General features: G+C 52.0%; 1 protein-coding gene across 6 annotated transcripts in view; it reads right to left on the reverse strand.

Moving 5' to 3' along the window:
- The window catches only part of SIK3 (SIK family kinase 3), a 69,732-nt gene that overhangs the window by 13,109 nt on the left and 36,908 nt on the right, over positions 1-19,715 (reverse strand). For 3 of the 6 annotated variants that reach the window (XM_053963605.1, XM_053963604.1, XM_053963602.1), the window contains exons 3-15: positions 19,373-19,436; positions 13,594-13,755; positions 8,425-8,549; positions 8,045-8,168; positions 7,212-7,330; positions 6,761-6,871; positions 6,480-6,623; positions 5,859-5,939; positions 5,640-5,749; positions 5,036-5,189; positions 4,255-4,410; positions 3,687-3,757; positions 537-680 (exon numbers count right to left, since the gene is read on the reverse strand). In XM_053963605.1, the coding sequence (XP_053819580.1) occupies positions 537-680; positions 3,687-3,757; positions 4,255-4,410; positions 5,036-5,189; positions 5,640-5,749; positions 5,859-5,939; positions 6,480-6,623; positions 6,761-6,871; positions 7,212-7,330; positions 8,045-8,168; positions 8,425-8,549; positions 13,594-13,755; positions 19,373-19,436 (1,565 nt within the window). The remainder of the gene's footprint in view (positions 1-536; positions 681-3,686; positions 3,758-4,254; positions 4,411-5,035; positions 5,190-5,639; positions 5,750-5,858; positions 5,940-6,479; positions 6,624-6,760; positions 6,872-7,211; positions 7,331-8,044; positions 8,169-8,424; positions 8,550-13,593; positions 13,756-19,372; positions 19,437-19,715) is intronic. The other 3 variants (XM_053963606.1, XM_053963607.1, XM_053963603.1) reach the window with 3 other exon arrangements.

Here is a 19,715-nt window from a genome sequence, read left to right on the forward strand (position 1 = left end):
TTCCCCTTCCCCACTCAGATTCCTTTTCTCACATCATTCCCATCAAGGGTTCAGGTGAGAAATGAAATTACTCTCGAGGAGCTTTGCACAGAGACTTTGCAGTCAGAACACACAACTCTGGTGCAGAACAGTGAGGGTTTTAAGCTCTGCTGTGGATGACTCTTGGTGCAATCTTTTGCCTGCATCTTCCTCCAAAAACGTTCTGTAGCAAATCTGCTACCTTGATGCCTAGCATTACACAGGGAAAAGCTTTCCTCTAAAAAAAAATAGCTTATTCCCAATATTCCTGTGATGGCAGCCATTCCAGCAAATCACGCCCAGCCACAAAAGTGGGACTGGAGGGAAGAGCCAGCTGATTCCTGCTGGTCCCTGCAGGCAGACACCCTCTGCTCTGTGGGTCTGCTCTTTGTCCCTGCTCCTCCTCCTCCTCCTCCTCACCCCTCCCTGCCAGCGGGATGTCCTCAGTGCTCCATTCCAGGGCCACCTGGGCAGGACTCCTGGCGCACGCTGCCCGGCCGGCCGGTGCCGTTACTCACCGGTGCTGGTCGGGTCCCAGGTGTGGAGCCCAAGCCCGGGGTCGGAAGGGCTGCTGTCCTAGCTGCCTCTGCAAGTCTGGAGGGATTTCAGCTGTAGGGTTGGTCATGGCCAGAGTGTGCCTTTTTGACCTATTTGCCAAGTATCTGCAACAAGCAGGAGCACATTTTATAAGAGACTGACGGGAGTACTCCGAAAACAGGGAGTGTTAGATAACCCAGAGGAACGGGAAGGAAGAAGCTTGTGCAGTGCTCAGAACACGCCACGGACACGCTGCCCATGCCCCTCACAGCACTGGCTCACCAGTGCTTTGGGGACAAGTGCACTTGCAGCTGCTGGTGCTCCATTGCCAGCCTTGGAAGGAAAGAGGAGCCGTTTGCTCCTCCCAGCAGAAAGGCACGTTTCACCTCAAGGGGAATGCTGGTATGTCCCTTTGGGAATACCCACCCTCAGTGTGGATTCACTGCACCAGAGCAGGTCTGCCCCTCTTGCCCCAGCCCGGGGAGGCAGGGCAGAGATCAGCCAGCAGGAGCTGGGCACAGAGCTGGGCACAGAGCCGGGCACAGAGCCGGGCACAGAGCAGAGCTGCTGCTCCTGCCCGGGAGCCTTCGCTCCTCAGAGCGACCCTGGGACAGCCCGGGTCCGGCCACCAGCAGCGGCCCAGCAGGGGAAGGGTGCGAGGGGCACCGCAGGCTGCCCGAGCAGCATGAGGAAGGGCTGGGCTGAGGCAGGGCTGTGCCAGCCCGGTCCAAGTGCGCCATCTAGTCCCTGCTGAAAGTCGGGAATGGCCCGGGATGCGCAGGGAACGGGAACCGAGCAGCGAGAGGGTTCCTCCCTCTGGAGACACCAGCACCGGGGCTGGGCTTGTCTCTCACACCTGAGCTGGGAGGCAACAGCTTAAAGAAAAGCCCACTCTGCAGTGGAAAAGAGCTGCAGGTCTCCTGCAAAGCCCCCAAAGACCGTGGAGGGGGAACTCGGAGCCTCTGCTCCAGCAAGGATGTGAGGAAGGGCCAGGCAGTGCTGAGAGCTGCTGCCTGCCTGCTGCTCCTGGCACAGCCGAGCCCAGGGCAGTGGCAGAGAGGGGCTGAAGCACGTGCCCAGGGCTGGCACTGCACCCAGGCTGTGCCTGCTCAAGGCTGCTGGGATGAACTCAACGCTTTCTGCCCTGTGAACCAGCGAGGCAGCTCAGGTAACCAGGCCAAGCACCACTCGGCCAGTGACACCTGCAAACCCTCACCTCTGCTCTGTTCCCCTGCAACTGCCCCCGGGAAGCAGAAAGAGCAGCAAGCAATCCAGACTTGCCCAAACCCAGCCTCTCTTTGCTGCTGAAGCCACTTAAGCAGAAGAAGCAGGTTAACAGTGCCGTGGTGCCCCGCCAAAGCCCGTGCCATTAGCTGTTTAAGAATCATTTGATGTAGACAGGGAAAGGTTCCCAAAGAGCTTTACTGTTGTGGTTTGCTAAGATCATTTTATTTCAGCCCTCCAGGGAACAATCCAATCACGAGCTCTAACAGCGTTTCGGGTGGAAGAAAGTTTCCCAAAGCTCAAAGGAGATGTGACTGCTCCCTGGAACAGAGAGAAGACTGTGCTCTGCTTTCAAGGTCAGATTAAGGAGGGCAAAAGCTGCTCACTGGCGGCTGCAAACAGAGGATTTGGGGCAGTGTTCTGAGAAGCTAAATATTTGCATCTGCCCCTGATGTTAATGCTATTTACCCTTCTCCTCTGATGACTACTGACATGTCGCAACACAAGGGGGTGGAGAACAAGTTAACACACAACCTGGATGGTGCTTTTTCAAGGCCATCTGGTGGAAGAAGAACATGTGCTGTGAAAGAACTAAGGGCAGCACTGTCGAGAGCAGTGAAGTGACCTCTGAGTCCAAGGGGACTTGGTTTTCAGTGGGATCTGAACATTTCAGTGCCTTGCAAAACACTGCACAGGGGTTTCAAAATGTTTCCAGCTGAGCTAATGCTTTAAAGGCTCAACTGAAACCTTCAGGTTTAGAATAGTGAAAATCTGCCCAGGTAAGATGTGCAGGCATCATCTTGCCAAGAATGAGATTTATTGTGTTTGCACAGCCAAGAAGACCACCTGCTGTTTGAGGTGCTGTCAGAGGACATTACTGGCCCTATATTAGAACTGTTAATGGCTGTTGAAGCTATAATTGAGGCTACAAGTAGACTGAGGTATGCAAAAGGAGTCTCAGTGCACAGCCTGTCACTGCTCACACCCACTGTTCCTTGGGAGCACTGAGAGGAGCACAGCTGGCCAAGGCTCTGGAGCATGATCTGCACCCACCCCAGTGTCACCCTGCCTGCAACAACCCCCAGTCTGAACCCTTGTGAGCCCCTGAGGAGCCACTCCCTTACCCAGGTGATCACCTGTACAAAGGGGGATCCAGAAAGCTCTTCCAGTTTGAGGTAAGAAGCAGGAGCACCCACCACACGTAGTGCCCAGCTGGTTAGCAGAGAAGAAACTATGCAAAAGCTCCTAAGAAAATGTTAGCAATGCCATGGTTAGTGTGTTCATGGACTGAGAAAGTACAAGCACATTCTACCCACTTCCTACAATTTGTTTAGAGCAGACACAGAGAACAGAAGTTCCCAGCCTGAGAGCTAATAATGCTTCCCTTATTGGAGCAGACTATTTTTAAGGCCTGATGCTAAAATTAGCAGCTAGAGGTACCCGTAATTCCAGCAAGCTCACTTTGTTTGAGGCATCAGAGTTGGATGTTTACTGCATGTCTTGATACAAAAGCTGCTGCACTGGCACCCAAGGCCACAGAGGAGATTCTCCCACCTCCAGCACCCAGCAGGGAGGGGAATCCCTCGGCACTCACTTGGCAGGTTAGTGTGGATCGCATGCTGGTGCACACTAAGCAAAGGAATTTAGCAGTTCCAAGAGTTTCTGGAGAACCTACTGCTCAATCAGCTACCCATTCCAGGGGAATCCAGCTTTGCAAGCACCCAGTAGTGCCAGAGGAGTAACTGCCTACAGTAATCAACACCCAGAGGAACAGGAGAAGTGTTGAGCCTTCGCTGTAAAATCAACAGTGGTGCCCTGATGAGGTGGCTGTGCTTGAATCAGCTCTGGAACAGCCCAAGGTGAGCCTTGTGGAGGTAGGAAGGGCAAATGTTAACAGTGGGAGTTACCTCTGCACAGCTTCCTGGTCCGGCTCCCCATCGGAGCTCTCCTCGTCCACAGGGGTGACAGCTGGGACAGCCTGTGGAGAGAGAAGCCACAGCTCAGGAGGACACCCAGCACAGTCCCCTCCGCACAGGGGACACCTGATCTTCCCAAACAAGCTTCCACAGGGGTGTGTGTTGGCTCCTCTGCAGCACCAAGGAAACCTGGCCAAGAACCCCTTCCAACATTCCTTCCCCAGTCCAACTGCCCGGGCAGGGCTGCTGCTACTTGGAGAATTCATTGATACAGACGGGAGCGAGAGCACGCCCCAACGCCTGCGATGGACACTTGGGTTTTCTCCACGGGATCAGCAAAGGACAAAAGCAGCCATTAAAAAGTCACATGTGCTCCAGAGAGGAGCACACAACCCCACCTCCAGGAGAGCACAGCAAGTCCTGCAAGGGGGAGCAGGGGAACCTTTGGCAGCGAGCAGGCGCATCCCTGCAGCGCAGGACCCGCTGTGACCCGGGCACAGCCACCTCTGCCCGCGGGAGGGGATATTTTGAAGCTCTCTGCCTTCCCTGTGCTACTCACTGGCGTCATGGTGACGAGCGGCGAGGGGCCCCGGGGCCGCTTGAGCAGCTGCTGCGCGTGCAGCTGGATGTTGGCCCCGCCGTCGGACGCGCGCCGGCCCAGCGGGCCCATCCCGTTCAGCAGCTGCAGGGTGGGGGGCTGCAGCAGGGACTGCTCCTGCAACACACACACAGCACCGTTACCCACCCCGGAGAGCCCCCGCTCACACAGCGGAGAAGACAAGCCCTCTGGGCTTCAGGGATGTCACCAGGGATCCTGGAGGGATGTGGGGCAGGGGCAGGCAGCGTCAGTGGAGGAGCAGGGTTTAACTCTGCAGCTCCCTGCTTTAGCTGCCAGGCAGGCTGCAACCTGCAGCTCCAAGTCCTATTTCTCCCCAGCCCATTTTTGCACTGCTCTTTCATTCTTTGGCTTTTTCACAGAATCACAGAATGGTCTGGGTTGGAAAGGACCTTAAAGATCATCTCATTCCAACCCCCTGCCATGGGTAGGGACACCTTCCACCATCCCAAGTTGCTCAGAGCCTCATCTAGCCTGGCCTTGGACACTTCCAGGGATGAGATATCCACAGCTTTTCTGGGCAACCTGTTCCAGTGCCTCACCACTCTCACAGTAAAGAATATTTTCCTAATATGTGATCTAAACCTACTTTAGAGAACCAATTGGAATCATACAGAACGAGAGTAATTCTTGAGGCTTATGCAGTCCAAGGAGTGACGGAGGGAGCACAAACAGCCCTCCCAGCGGGCAGGGCACAGAGCACAGCAGGGATCATGGGCAGTACCTTGTACTCCAGCTGCCCCGTGGGCTGCAGGTTCTGCCTGGGCAGCACATTGTGCATGAAGTTCACATTCGGGGTCACCTGCAGGAACGGAGCCTGAGGAGTGACACGGGGGAAGCCAGGCAGGAGCTTCTGCAGGTCTTCCATGACTTCCGTCCTGTACAATCACATTTGGAGAGGGGAATTAGCCATGATGTGAGGAAAGCCCTCACAGACCCAGCACACCCAGCTTCCCTTCACAAAAAGCTTCTTAGTGCTCTGGAAAATGGTCACACAGAGCAGCCAAGCCACTCTTTGGTTTTATTTGTCCCTTTTTTCCCCTCCATGTTGAGATTTGGCAGAATTAGCTGTTGGGCATTAACCTCGATGGCATTTATCACAAAAACTTCACCTTGGACATGACAGCAGTGCAGCTCAGGTGAGACACTTGCCTTGACCAAAAGCACAGCCTACCCAGAGCTGATCAGGAAGAGCAGGAGGAAAGTACCTCATCCCCATCTAAAACACTGACCAAGCTGTGCAGGGGGACTGGCACCTTAAAAGAGCACCCAGAAGGACCAAAGTCACGTGCTGGGAGTGAATGTCCAGGTTGGAGTGCAGCACTCACCGTGGGTCAGCTACTCCCACTGTGTGCCTCCTCATGGAGAGGTAGCGGACCAGAGCCTCGGGTGATGGTTCCTCCCCTTCATCACTGTCCAAGTTCATTGTTCCATCAGTCTGGGCAGGACAAACATTGGAGATGTTGAAATGTAACATGGGGATCAAAGGAAAGGCTTCCATGTGAGCCAGAAAAAGAGCTTGCAGGGGTCATGGGGATGTGCCTCACCTCCACAATTTGGTTCTCAGGGTTGATGAGCTGGACTTGGGGCACGTTGATGTTCATGGTGTTGCCTGTCTGTTCTGTCTGCTGAGCGGAGAGATCAGGATCAGAAGACACAAACACAGCATTGTTTTACAAACACTGCTGGATTAACACCAGCCCTGGAAGCAGAGAGGTGACCCTGGAGCCAGCGAAGAGTGGTTTATTCTCAAGAGGTTGCCTCGTTTACCCCCCCTCCTTCTATTCAGGCAGGGTCAGCATCTCTTCTGCTTCCCTTATGACCTGGCCTCTCCCAAAGCAAGTGCTCACTGCTCCATCAGCAGCACAAAGCAGGGAGGAAGCATCACACAGCAGCCCTGGGCTGGGAACTCCAGCTCCCAGTAACTCCCTCAGTTCCTTCCCCCCTGCCACTAAGCTAGCAGAACGCTGTCTGAAGGGTGTTTAGCCAATGCACAAACTGTTCCTGACCTCAGGGTTAGGGCACCCTAAACACACACCAAATTCTCAGACGAGGAACGTTTTGACACTCCAGCCAGGGTGTGGACACCCACGAACAAGTCTGAGTTTGGCAGGTAAGGGACTGGCTGGCCTGGCAGGGCTGGAAGAACACTGGCAAAGGGGATGCACCTGGATGTTGGCCGAGGTGGGGAAGGTCATGGTGCGTGGGATGCTGGGCGAGGCCGCGATGCGCAGGTTCTTGTGCCTCTTGAGGCGGTCGCAGAGCAGGCTGTAGATCGCGCTGTAGTGATCGTACGCGTCGGCTCGCAGCGACTGCAAGGCAAAGCAGAGCGGTCACTCCCTCCTGGGCAGTGATAAAACACGTTTTATGCTGTGCTGGGGCTGCTCAGCTGCCACCAAACACAGCCATTGATCGGCAGGAGGAGCAGGCAGGGCACGCCAGGCCTCACCTGCACCGTGCGCTCCTTGTCCAGCCCCATGTCCGCCATGGCCAGCAGCACGTCCTCGTTCAGCGGCTCCAGCTGCCTCTCGGTCTTCAGGTGCTGACACTCTGCTATCAGCTGTGAGGGCACAGGCACAGAGTCAGAGCTGACATTCCCAAAGGCACGCTGATGAGTCACGGCGCTCCGAAGAGCCCAAGCACCGGGCTCTGGCTGCAGCTGGCGTGAGGTCTGATGGCAGCCGATCCGAAATCCACTGCCCCAAGCTCCCAGGGCCACGGGGGAAGATACAAAAATGTACGTAGATAAGGAGTGATGTGGAAAGCAAGGCCAGGAGACAGAGAAAAGGGAAAGGCCACGCCTGGGAATGAGTGTTCCCAAGGAGCAGAACCAACACTGCAGCACCACGTGCCCAGAGCCTGTTTGAGTCACTGAGCAGACCCTGCTCGCTGCTGCTCACCCTGTCAAACTCTGCATCAGCCTCCCCCAGCTTCATCCACTTGTGCTTGCAGATCTGCTCCATGGAGAGCCTCTTGCTCGGGTCCAGCACCAGCATGTGGCGGATCAGGTGTTCACACTCTGCCAGGGAAGAGAGGCCGTGTCACCCGCGGGGAGGGGCACGGCTGCTGCAGCACTGCCCTTCCAAGCTCCCCTCTGGAAAGTCACCTCACAGAAACAGTGCTCCTCCTCTGCACTGCACACCTGCTGGGTCCCCAGCGTGCCCCACTGCAGACAGTGATTCCCCTGTGCTAGGAAGGAGGGAAGCCACCCTGGCTACACAGAGCCCTATCACCCTGTCCCTCCCCACCTTGATGTGAGTGGCTTTGGAGGTTGAGAGCAAAGGACACTTCGAATGTTCTCCACTCCACAGCTGTGCCATCGTATTCCACATGTGCTGTCACCACGAGGGACTGCTGAGGCTCTCCTGTTTAGGCTGGGATCTAAGTTTGCTTTGAAAGCTCCAGGTTTTAGCAGAAATTTCTGCATGGAGAGAACCTCTTCCCCAGATAAGACAGCAAGCAAGGAAGTCTTCAGCTGGGAAACTCCATGCAAAATTGTTCCTTAAGCTGACAGCAGGCAACCAAGTACCTACACGTGACTCTTTGTTAAGCTGATCAATATGAAAATTAATCACACTTTTCACACCCAAGATTTATTATGAAAGTGTTTTTGCAGCAGCAGGACACAAACGCTCCTCTCTGATGGGGCTGTTGCTGGAAATTCATGCCCCACAACGCTGTAAAAAGCTAAAACTGAGGGAGGTGCAGTGAAAACCCCTGAGTGCCCCCTTACCTGTGGACATGAAGAAGGGGATGCGGAACTTGCCGCTGAGCACCCGCGCGCGCAGGTTCTGCAGGGTGCTCCCGTCGAAGGGCAGGGCCCCGCACACCAGCACGTACAGCACCACGCCGAGGCTCTGCACCCAAAACAAACCCAGTCAGCAGCGCCAGACGGAATGCAAATCCAGCTCTGGGCTTTTGGCACCTCCCCACAGGGAAAATACAGGATGCAGTAGCCAGAATGCAGCTCTGGAAGCGTTTCTTTGGAAAACGCTTTTTTTGCTGTGTCAGGGCTTTTCTCCAAGACATGTACTGAGAAAACTCAGGAAGCAAAGCCAAACAAACAGAGCAAAAATCAGATCAAAGTCAGAGAGAAAGAGGCTCATCACATACCCAAATATCAACCTTTGGCCCATCGTACTCCTTGCCTTCAAAGAGCTCTGGAGCAGCATAGGGAGGACTCCCACACCAGGTTTTAAGGAGCTGGCCAGGGGTGAAGATGTTGCTGAACCCAAAATCTGAAAGAACAAAGAGAACCGATGAGAGGAATGTGATTCACTCCAAGTGTCCTGAACAAATGGTATTTCAGTAACTTGCTGAGTCTGGTAAGGTCACGTACCATCCTGTAATGGGTAACTGGTACACAGACACTGGAAATGGAGTCACTGAGGTTAGAAAAGACCTCCAGGGTCATCAAGTCCAAGCTGTGCCCAATCCCCACCTTGTCACCAGCCCAGAGCACTGAGTACCATGTCCAGTCTTTCCTTGGACACCTCCAGGGGTGGCGACTCCAAACCTCCCCAGTGCCCTGAGCTCTGGGCAGTGCCAGCAGGGACAGAAGAATAGGAATTTTGATTTTTCCAGAAAGCACTACAGAGTCATGATGGGCAGCTCTACCAACAGAGTCAAATCCTTCACCAACAGCAAATAACAAATCCTCAAAGAGAAAGGTCTTCACCTCGCAGGCAGCCAACCATCAGCTTATGTGGGCACTAATGGCATTCTCTGTTAATTAACCTGCCTCCCTCTGGCTCACAGCTGGGACCTGCACTGCAAAGGGCAAGGAAACCAGTCTGGATCCAAGAGAAGGGAGCTGGTTCTCGTAAAAAGAAAAAAGTTTCCTTCCTTTTTTTCTTCTCAATTGAATTGAAGCAATCACAGTCCCAGAGAGGAGTTCTGAGGTGTCCACATGTTTTGTCTAACACATTCAAGATTACCTAATATTACCAGTTAATTACCAATTAATTACCAGTTCCACACTGAATTCCAAGTGAGGATCACCAGTGATGCCAACAGCTCTGTGCCAGAGGCAGGAAAATCCCACCAGCACTGCCCAGAATGCACTAACTGGTGAGTCCATGCTCCCTCTTGCTGCTCTCCTTACAGGATTTTCCATGACCTAATTTCAGGTGACTCCTGTCCTCCTTTGCACAGCGTCTGCAGAACCCAGCAGACCACCTGGCACTGCTCCTGCCAGCTCAGCTCCAGGGGGCCACAGCTGAATTCCTTCTCCCTGTCCCTTTGCAGGGAGGAAATTCTCACTGTGGAGATGATTTATGCATGTGGAGAATACCTAACGCAGGCTGTTCCTGTGGAAACACCTGGAGTACACACCAGGCTGCTCCAACCCCACTCCAAACAGAGCAGAGATGGTAAATGTCCTTTAAAGGCACCGTGGAATCAAAACAAGGCACTTACACGCCCGTTGGGTTTTTACTGTTGGCAGTGAAGCCGTCTAAACCTCCAGTGAGCCTTTGGAGGACAATTCCAGGGAAATAGCACACAGCTGCACAATTGTCTTTCCCACCTCTGCAAGCTTTTGAGCTGCTGTCTCACGTTCAAAGCAGGATGTGTAACAAGTGCTTGAGTTACGGTCACCGGAGGCAGCAATAAACCCTGCAGCACTGGATGTATTTCCCAACACACAGCATTTGTCTCAGGTTTAGACATAAACTCCTTCTGACTGTGGAATTTTGGCACTTCCCATATATTGAGCAAGTTATCCTAGTTTAGTTACTTTTATTTGTCCTTGTAAGTACACAAGTGGGCCTTGAGCACCTGGGGAACCACCTGTATTTTCCAAGGAGTGCTCAGCCGGGAGCAGCTCCAGCCCTGCCCAGGTGAGAGGCCCGAGGTGCTCCCCACTCTGCTGCACAGGTCACAGCGAGTGTCAGCAGCAGGGGCAGGGCTGTGCCATTCCAGGGCTGTGCCATTCCAGGTCCATGCCATTCCAGGGCTGTGCCATGCCAGCTGGCAGCACCGCAGCCTCGGAACAGACACGCAACAGCTGCCTCCTGCACCCTCCTCTGCTTCCTGCAGATTGGTCAGCCGGGAAACTTCACCCCTTCCTCATCGTGCTGAACTTCATCCAGGGATTCACAGCTCTTTTGCACAGGGAGAGGAGGTGGGGAGAAGGGGAAATGCAGAGTCTGTCCTTAGGGAATGGGGCCAGCGGGTCCCAGAGCTCTGCGCTCGCCCCGCGGCTGCCCCGGCTCTCGGGTGAAACCTCTCTCCCTGTGCAGGGATGCTGCTGTGCCCAGCCCCTGCCAGGCTCAGGCAGGCGGGCTGCTGGGCTCTGCAGGGAGCTGGAGCCAGCAGATCCTCTACAGGGACACTGCTCCCAGGCTGGAAACGGCTTCCAGATCCCACCTGCGCTGCGGGACTCAGGTCAAGGCTGGGGAAAACAGCAGGGCTTTAAAAACCCAAAGAAAGTTCACGGGAGGACTTGAAAACCCCGGAGCAGCTAAGCACAAAATCTAAACCAAACAAAAACACAAATTACAACTTAAATAAACCTTCTTAAAATCTATGGCCAAGGAGATGCATAAATCCAAATCCTCAGGGAGCTATCAGGTCACATTCCACAAACAGATGCAGAGGGAAAGAGGCATTTTTGAACAGCAAGGTGAGTCACAATGATGTGATACAGGGAAAATATTTAAAACAAACATCTCTGCTACAAAACAGTGGGTCCAGTCCCTCAAGTTTCCTTGGAGCAGAGCTCAGGGAGTGGCTTCAGCCTCTGCCCAGCAGGGATTTCATCCTCAGGATGGGAAGGAGCAGCTGACTCCTGCAGACGAATGCAAAGCGATGCATAGATCAGATTCCTCTCCGAAACCATACCCGGGAAGGCCGGGGTGTTTAGCAATCATCAACTCCTGGCTGAACTCTCCGGCTGGGAGCACAGGGAACGCAGTGCCAGCAGCTACTGACTCAGACTCTCAGAAGGTACACTGGAGAAAAAGCATCCATGGGAAAAATGAGAGCGAGGGTCACAGCATCGGGATCCGGCTGTTTACGGAAAAATAGCGAGGCAGCAATCAATCACAAAGCAACCCAAACACTGACCACAGTGAGAGCAGCAGCACTGCCCACCCCGGGCTGCGGGCTGAGAGCTGGGACCTGCCTAATGCCAGGCAAGGGATTTAAAGCTGCAAATGGATGCCAGGCAGAAAGTGCCAGAAAACCTGCACTGATGAGAGTCTGAAAAGCTCCAAAGTTTGAGTTAGACACAGTTAATGGGTTTGGCCCAGTAAGTGAAGCTTCAGCTGGTTCTCCACCAGTAACTGGTGTGTGCATTTCTGGAGCATTTCTCCTGGGAGGTCTGGTGTGAAGCAGATCTGTTGCTATCACTTTTTTTTTTTTTTTTTTTCTCTTGAAACAATGGAAGAACTGGTGTCAAGTTGTAATTGATGAGTTATAGGGAGAAAACTTAATACTTGGAAAATCCTATACCATAAATCAGCTTTTCCAGGCTACTTTTCAAAGCACTACAGCATCTTCCTGCCAAGGCAAACACTGCCACCACCAGGGTGGGGACTATCTCCTGGAGTCATTCTGGGAGCACAGATTTGGAAGGAAAATAGTTTCCAACTCCCTTAGATAAAAAAAGGTTTCCACAATTTCCAGAGCTTCTCAGCCTGCTCATGTGGACATTTCTCCAGCAAACCCAGCTGAATTCCAGTTTCCACCTGGGTTAGTTTTTAACTTCTCGCTGTTTGCCAGGCTCCCTCCCCGTCCACACAGAGCGGATTTTTCCCATGAACACAAGATGGCCTCAAACCATTAGTGCAGCCTTTGCATGAAACACCAGAAAGTGCTGCTCAGAGACCTCCCCAGCAGCCTCTCCCTGAGCTCCACAACCCCTCCACTCCTACTCCAAGGAGCTGCACTCCTGCTTCACCAGCGATGCGCCTGTCACTTATCTCCTGCTCCCAGAACAGTGAGGGGCAGGTTATCATCCCTGTGCCAAGGAGGACATGGTTCACACTGTTAAGCACCAGAGGGAAGTCCGTGAAGTCCATCTCTCCTTCCTATTCCTTCCCCACTCCCTCCTCACAGATGGAGTGTGAGGGAAGTGTAAGAAATTACTGATGATTTTGCCACAAATGGAGAGTTGAATTCTAATCTAACACCTCTGGATGGTACACAGAGAACAGCAACAATGACCTAGACTGTTTCCTTTCTTCAAGATGCTATCTAGACAGAGGAGTATGTCCCACCTCCCAGAAGTAAAATTGTTCAGACTGAAAAGTTTTGTAGCCCTCAGCACTTAAAAAAAAAAAAAAAAAGTTATAAACCCTTGCAAAAGACAACAATCTCACCCAGGAAGTCTGCTGGGAGAGGGAGCAACCAAGTGCTTTCTAAAGGTGCCCTGCTGTGCTCTAGGCTCTGGGAGGATTAAATGCTGAGTACAAGATCTACCACTTCCAAAGCCCATGAAAGGAGATGACCAGGGCAGAATCACAGGATATTCTGAGTTGGAAAGGACCCACGAGGATTGAGCCCAACTCTTAAGTGTTAAATCTTGTCGGTTCAATTGTCATAATCCCAGCAAGCCCAATAAAGTCAAGCCTAGCCAGTGCCCCCCAGGGATGAGCCAAGGCTCAGTCTCAGGGTCAGAGGATCACAGACATGCAGCTCTGTGTTAGGTCAGGACAGAAATGCCCACGGAGGAAGCTCTCTGGAAGGGCAGTTAGTGACAAAAAAACCCCACTGCCCTGCAAAACTCTGGGAGCAGGCAGTGAGGGCCTGTGTGCTCAGCTGCTTCAGCTTCTCTCCCCGCAGGGAATAAAGCCCCAAAGCACTGAGGCCACTCTGGCTCTGTCACACCATGTCGAGAACGATTCCAGGAGCGCAGTTTCCCCTTCACTGCTCCACCATCCACCTTGTCATCCCTGCTTTGCCATTCCTGCTCTCTCACCTAGCCTGACCTGCTCTGAAGAGGCCCTGAACCAGCAGCAGGACTCAGAACAGGGTCACTTTTGTGACACTGTCTCACCCACCACCCAGAGGAGTGAACGCCGCAGTGTCTGCAGCCTGGGAAGCCAAACCTGCCTTTTCTTCCTTCTTCTTTTACTTTGCACTACTTGAAGGGAGGTATAAATCTCCTGGCTACAACCTGGCAGTTCCAGCTCTGGGCAGCAGGCCACAGAGAAATCCAAAGCTTCCTTTAGCTGCACCGCGTTTCCTTCTCCCTGAATACCTGGAAGCAGCCAGTGCCTACATTTATTAACTCCTGAAAGCAGCTGCCTTCCTCCCACACCGCTCAGCTTAGCTCACCTGCTATTTTGATGTTCAGGTTTGCATCCAGGAGGAGATTTTCTGCCTTCAGATCCCTGTGGACTATGTTACGACAGTGACAGAAGTTGACAGCAGCCACAATTTGCTTGAACTTTCTCCGGGCTTCCTTCTCGGCCATGCGCCCGTGGGCCACGAGGTGATCTGTGAGGTGAAGGAGAACACAGGGTTATGGACACAGGGGCTTCTCGTGCTCCTGGAGAGAGCTGGGCAGGTGGGAGCAATGTGGGCACAGCGTGGTTTCCAGCTCCAGCAGCACACATGGAAGAGGCACAGGCAGGGATCGGGCACACCACTGCCAACCGGCCCTCGCCTGGGCTGGCTCTGAGGGAAAGGCTTTGAAATTAATTTTAGACAGAGGACAGCTGAGGGGATGCCTGGAAAAACAGAACTGTTTTGTACACAAGGGCAAAGGTTTTAAAATCTTTTTCTACATCAAAATAAAAATGAAGCTTTCCCAGCCTTTGCCCTCAGTCAGACCCCAAGCCTGGTACCACATCACCTCGAGAGGTGCAGCTTCCTGGCCACGTGGCATCCTTCCTTCCCCCTGGTTTTTGACAGGAAACGTGCCTTTGGTCTAACGTGCCTCGAAGGTAACTCCTGCTGGAACCAGCGAGCTCCCAGGTAGTCACAGCCACCAGCAGCTGCTCACCTCAGCTCTCCAGCCAGCACAGCTACCACCACTGCAGGAGGGATTTAACATCCTCCCTCTCTCTGCATCGATGCAACAACATCCTTGCGAAATCCAAGAAAGCATTTCATTATAAAAATGGAGCTGGCCTCCACTACGGAAATCTGAGCACTCCCAAATATTTTGCTGAAAGCCTGTACTCTCACTCAAAGGTAGTGTTTGTTGCCAGCTGGGCTTTCCTTGGAAGCCAGCACTGCACACACGGACAGGAAAAGCCTCTCCAAGAGATCACAAAGGCAGGCACACAGCAGTGACCCAGCTGAAGTTCAATCCACTTAAATCCTGGAAGCACAGAAGCCACTTGTCACTGTCCCACGAGTCGGGATGGACAGGCAGGAGGCAGGCAGCAGGAAAGGCAGAGAAAGGAAGCCTTACTTCAGGAGGTTGTAACTCCTTGGTCGGGCCATCGAGTTGGCCTCAAAACATCTCTGGCCAAAATTAGGCTGAAATGATTCACATCCCTCCCTCAACTCCATTAAACTGGGGGCTCAATACAGATATCTGTTCTTGAAAATAATAACAATAAATCACTTGTTCAGGTTTCTCATCAGGTGGTTGTGTTTTTCCCCAGTCACCCATTCATTAAAATACCTGTGACATAATTGACTCACAGTAAATACTAATTACCAAGATCCATCAAAGCAGTTGTGCTGCTCCTGACTGCACAGCAACCTCCTTCTGCCTTTGCCCACTCATGTTGTGCAACAGACTCGAGGTGTTTTCCAAAGAACTTGTCAATTAACTCTTGTTCATCGGATAAACTTATTCTGTAAGCAAATCTGAACCAGGGCTGGAGAAGGAAAACCATCACCAAGCCAAATCTGACCCTCAGCTGGGCAAAGCAAAGTCACCATCTCAAATTGCCCTGTCGTATTTCGTTAAGGCATTTGCATGGTCATAAATCTGTTACTCTAGGGAGACTGACAGCAGAGCACAGCAAGGGCTGCTCCAATTTAAGCCACTGATCAACAGGTAATAGCTCAGCTCCTAAACAAGGTCATTCACACCTCCTGCTCCGCCGGGATTTGGGAGCCAGCCTGTCCATACAGTAAATGCCCTTGAAACAAAGCACAAGGCTCCAATCTCTCAACAATTTCCGAAATATTTTAGCAATTCTCCTGCAGGCAAGAAAGCAAACCCAGCTACTGCAGCAGGTGTCTTTCTGCAAGGCTTTCCTAAGTGTATTTCTGCCCAAACCAAGTTCACCAGTCCCGGCGCAGCCGGTGACACCCGGGTTCAGTGCTGGCACTTGCGGCAGCCCCTGCCCCATGCCCCTCACCCAGAAAACTCTGCTGCCCCTCTGCCCAGCCAGCCCTGCTTAGGCTGCAAAAAGCCCTTTTTAGGTTGGGCGTGAAATTTCACTTTTGATGAAGAACTGGGAGCGGAGGCCCAGGCTCTGCACGTAGGCACCGCGCTCCGAGCCCACTGACATTTCTGCACCAGCTCCAGAGGAAGGACACAAACAATGAGGCTACAGAATGCTTCACATACCACCAAGGGCAACTGCATGCCAAAATTAACCATTGAGAGCTTAGCCTGCACAAACCTCCCGTGCAGTGGAGGTTACAGAGCTGACCTGAGTGCTGAGCTGGGAGCCAGCACCCTGCTCTGAGTGTGCCAGAGCACCCAGGGCCTGCCTGGGCTGTGCCCGTGTCACCGCGCTGCTCGTGCACAGCGATGCTCCTCTGGGTGTCTTGCAGAGGGGAAGGAATGCATCATTTCATTGCACAACCCCTACAGACATCAGTCACTGCTCCCCGCACTTACATGAGGCACCCGACGCTGCTCTCTGAGTTAAAAAATCCAATCCTACACTGGGGAAAAATCACCTTTGGTTCAGAGAGCACTGACACACAAGTTTCCACTCCCTGCCTCTGGACAGACGCCTCGTGCTTTTAAGCTGCTTTCTGTCTGGAAAACAAACGCTGATGAAGCTTCACATCTCCTCTGTGTGGGGGATTAAGTCACATTTCCAGTGAATTTGGTGACCTTGTGATGTCAGAAGCAGTCTGACCTTCTAGAGACAGGCACCACAACGTTGTTTAATGTGTCTGCCCAGTTCAGGCTCACAGTGCTCAGGACAAGCGGGCGGGCGGTGGGGAGACAGGGCAGACGTGGTAACCACATCAACCAGATGATAATTTTCTAAATTTCCTGTGATTTTTTTTTATAATCAACCAAGAACTCATATTCCATCAGTGAGGACTGGAGATTATTTACAGTTTTCATAGTAGACAGCTGAAAACAAACCAGATTTTTAGACTATATTCCATCTGACCTCAAAAAAGGACACTCGAGGGACCTGGAATAGAGACCACCCTATGTTTAAAAGGAGACATTCATTTCTTCATAATGTCAAACCAGCGACCCAACCACACGCAAAACACGGACAGGGACAAAAATAACAATTTACATTTGGCTGCTCAAGCCCACAGCAAACCCAAGGCCCGTCCCCGGTCCCTGCGCGCCGCTACGCAAACAAAGTGAATTATCAAACCATTTCCAGTAAGAGCTGAATCAAAGAGTCTTACGGCACAGCCTGGCCGCCGGAGGAGCGCTCAGCCCTTTTACTGGAACTCTGGATAAACAGGTGGTGCAGCCCTCCCAGGTGCTGAGCCGGGGTCCCTGCGGAGCTCACACGGGCAGGGACCGGCCAGACACGCGGCCAGCCCGGACTGACCGTGGCCATTTCGAGAAACCATCGCTCTTGCAGCTGAAAGCTCTGACCTCCAGCACTGCCTGGGAAACACTGACAGCTCTTGGGTACCGTTTAAGCCTTGGGAAGTTCTGAAAGCATCACAGAAGCAATCTGTGTTCCTTACAAAAACCTGCAGTTCACAACGGCACAACGCTGCAACTCCGGTTCTATGGGGCTGCATTCAAATGCCCCATGGCATTTGGAATCCAGAAAACCACAGCTGTCAGCACCCCTTACCCTCCAGCACTACATTTTAAAGACTATGTCATGCAGGTGTTAAGACATGATCAAAAAAAAAAAAAAGATTGAAGAGACTCAGCACAGGCCATTTTCAGAGAACCCCCAGTGCCCAGTAAGAGGCACAGTGAGAGTGGCTGCACTGCCCACACACACCTCACACACCATCCCTGCAGCACATCCAGCCATTCCCAACCAGCCCAGCTGCCCCAGGAGGGACAGGCACCGAGAGGAGGCACCGTGCAGGTGAGGTTCTACCCAAGAGGAGAGCCTGGCTGCCCACGCTGCCATCGGCTTTGTCTCCACCACACAAGGACGGGAGACCCTCCAGCACTGGAGATGCAAGGACTGCAAGGAAACCTCCCCAGAATGGGCTCCTGTTTCCTCCCTGCAAATTGCTTCCGCTGCTAGAACAAAGTCTTCATGGCTCCTCAGGAAACTTTGAATACAAAAAGCTGAGACTTGAGTTTTCCCCTCTCTGCTCTCGCACCGAGGGCAGTGCCCAAAAAACCTCAAAACTGGGTAGAGAGGCATGACCTCCTGCTTGGGTCTGCAGAAGCCTCACACTGTTACAGAGCTGGCTGCTCCCAGCTATCAGTGAGGATAAAATGCTGGGCAGCAACATGGAAATTAGCCATGCTAATGAGCTGAATTTACTACAGCAGAAAATCTTTCAGAAAGCAATTAGGTTTTCACTTCGACTCACGCAGAAGGCTATTTTTGTAACCAGAGAATTCATTCCAAGTTTGTATGTGAGCTTGCACATAGCTCTGGATTTAAAAAAAGATGAGCCCATCCCTGCCAAATGCAACAGAAGAGGGAGAAAAAGTAAAAAGAGATTTATACTTTTCTGTGGTGATACACACCCAAGCCAACTCCAGGACATGTGCAGGTGATTTTGCTGTGCATGGGAAGGTGAATTTCACAAGCCTTTGGAACTGCTGAGTGTGTCCAGCACCATGATTCACATCTGAATAAACAACTGGAAGGCTCAGCAAGTCAGTTTTTCACCAGGCAATCCACACTTCCCAAACATCAGCTGTCACTTGCTTCCCCTTCGGCTGTCACCTTCTCAGGGAGAAAGCCAAAGGACATGGACAATATTGACAAGAAGCCATGGCAACCATCTACAGAGGTACTGAGGAACTGGTGGCAGTTTGTAGTGGCTGGAAACCAGCACTTTTCAGCTTTTGTTTTCCTTAATTTGGGGCTTCTCTTGCTTCACAAAAAGCTTCGTCTTTTACTACAACTCAGCTTCTCCTCCAGAGAAATGAGAAGTAAAATCAAAAGTGAATCTTCTGCAATGGCTGATGAGGACAGGGGGAGTGTTCCCAGGAGCTGACAGGCCACGTGTGACTGTCCTCACTTCCTTAACTGAAGCTAATTCAAGCACACAGGATTTTCCCCCTTTTTGGAGGCTCATATTGGCAAAGCCAGTACAGACCAATGTTGCAAAATCCCAGCTCTGTCACTCAGCACAAAATCCCAGTGTATAAGTAAATTCCTGTTTCTATAAGTTTTGCTATTGTTCACCAGACAAATGAATAAATCAGCCCACAGTTCTTTCAGTCGTGCTGCACAGATTCTTTTTTCCCTTTCAAGAACAGCTCCTGTGGTCAAGAACACTCAGCCAAAACTCTCTGGGACAACGATGCTTGGAAGGAATGTAACCAATGCTCGCTAAGATAACATCAGATATCAAAAAGAAAAGACAAGACATGGTTTTGAACACAAAACCCTCCAGAACTGCAGGACTGCCTGTTTCTTTGAAAGCTTCTAACACATCCCAAGAGTTCCACTATCATCAACAAGGTTCATATAACTTTCTGGGAAGCAAAGCACTCAGCAACACTAAAATCCAACTGCATGACTATTTCCAACATCTTTAATCCCAAAGTGAGCACGAAAGAGGAGCAGCACCACCTGTCAATGAAACCCAAAGAAGAAAGAGAGGTTATGGGGGCTATTTTTCCATCGAGTTGGTCTCATTTATTCCTTTACTCCTCTTGTCAATGGAAAGTTTGCAGGCTGAAGGGCACCTCTCGGCTGAAACAAGAGAGTGTGGTGGCTATTTTCAGTTTACTGTAGTTGACCAAGTGCATTATCTGATTAAAGAATGCAATAAATGTACTTACCAAATATTTCCCCTCCACTGGCATACTCTGTCACCAGATAAATCATCCGTTCCGTCTCCATAACCTGCACACAAGGACAGAGAAGTGACACATAAGGAGACTGCTGAGTGCAACGAGAAATAGCTCTAAAACCACCTTTATTCCTTCTGTAACACACAGAACTGCTTTCATCAAATCCAAACTATCACCTTCCCGTGCTTCCCAGAGCCATGTGCAGGGATGGACAGGAACTGGGGACAGTAAGGATGAAACAGCGACTTTCAAACACTAAATCTGTAATTACACATTACACTTCACCTGCACTTTCCTCCTCCTGGTCTGTTTTCCCTCCCATTAGCATCTG

Source organism: Vidua chalybeata, chromosome 23 (assembly GCF_026979565.1).
Source record: "Vidua chalybeata isolate OUT-0048 chromosome 23, bVidCha1 merged haplotype, whole genome shotgun sequence".
In the NCBI taxonomy this organism is placed as follows: domain Eukaryota; kingdom Metazoa; phylum Chordata; class Aves; order Passeriformes; family Viduidae; genus Vidua; species Vidua chalybeata.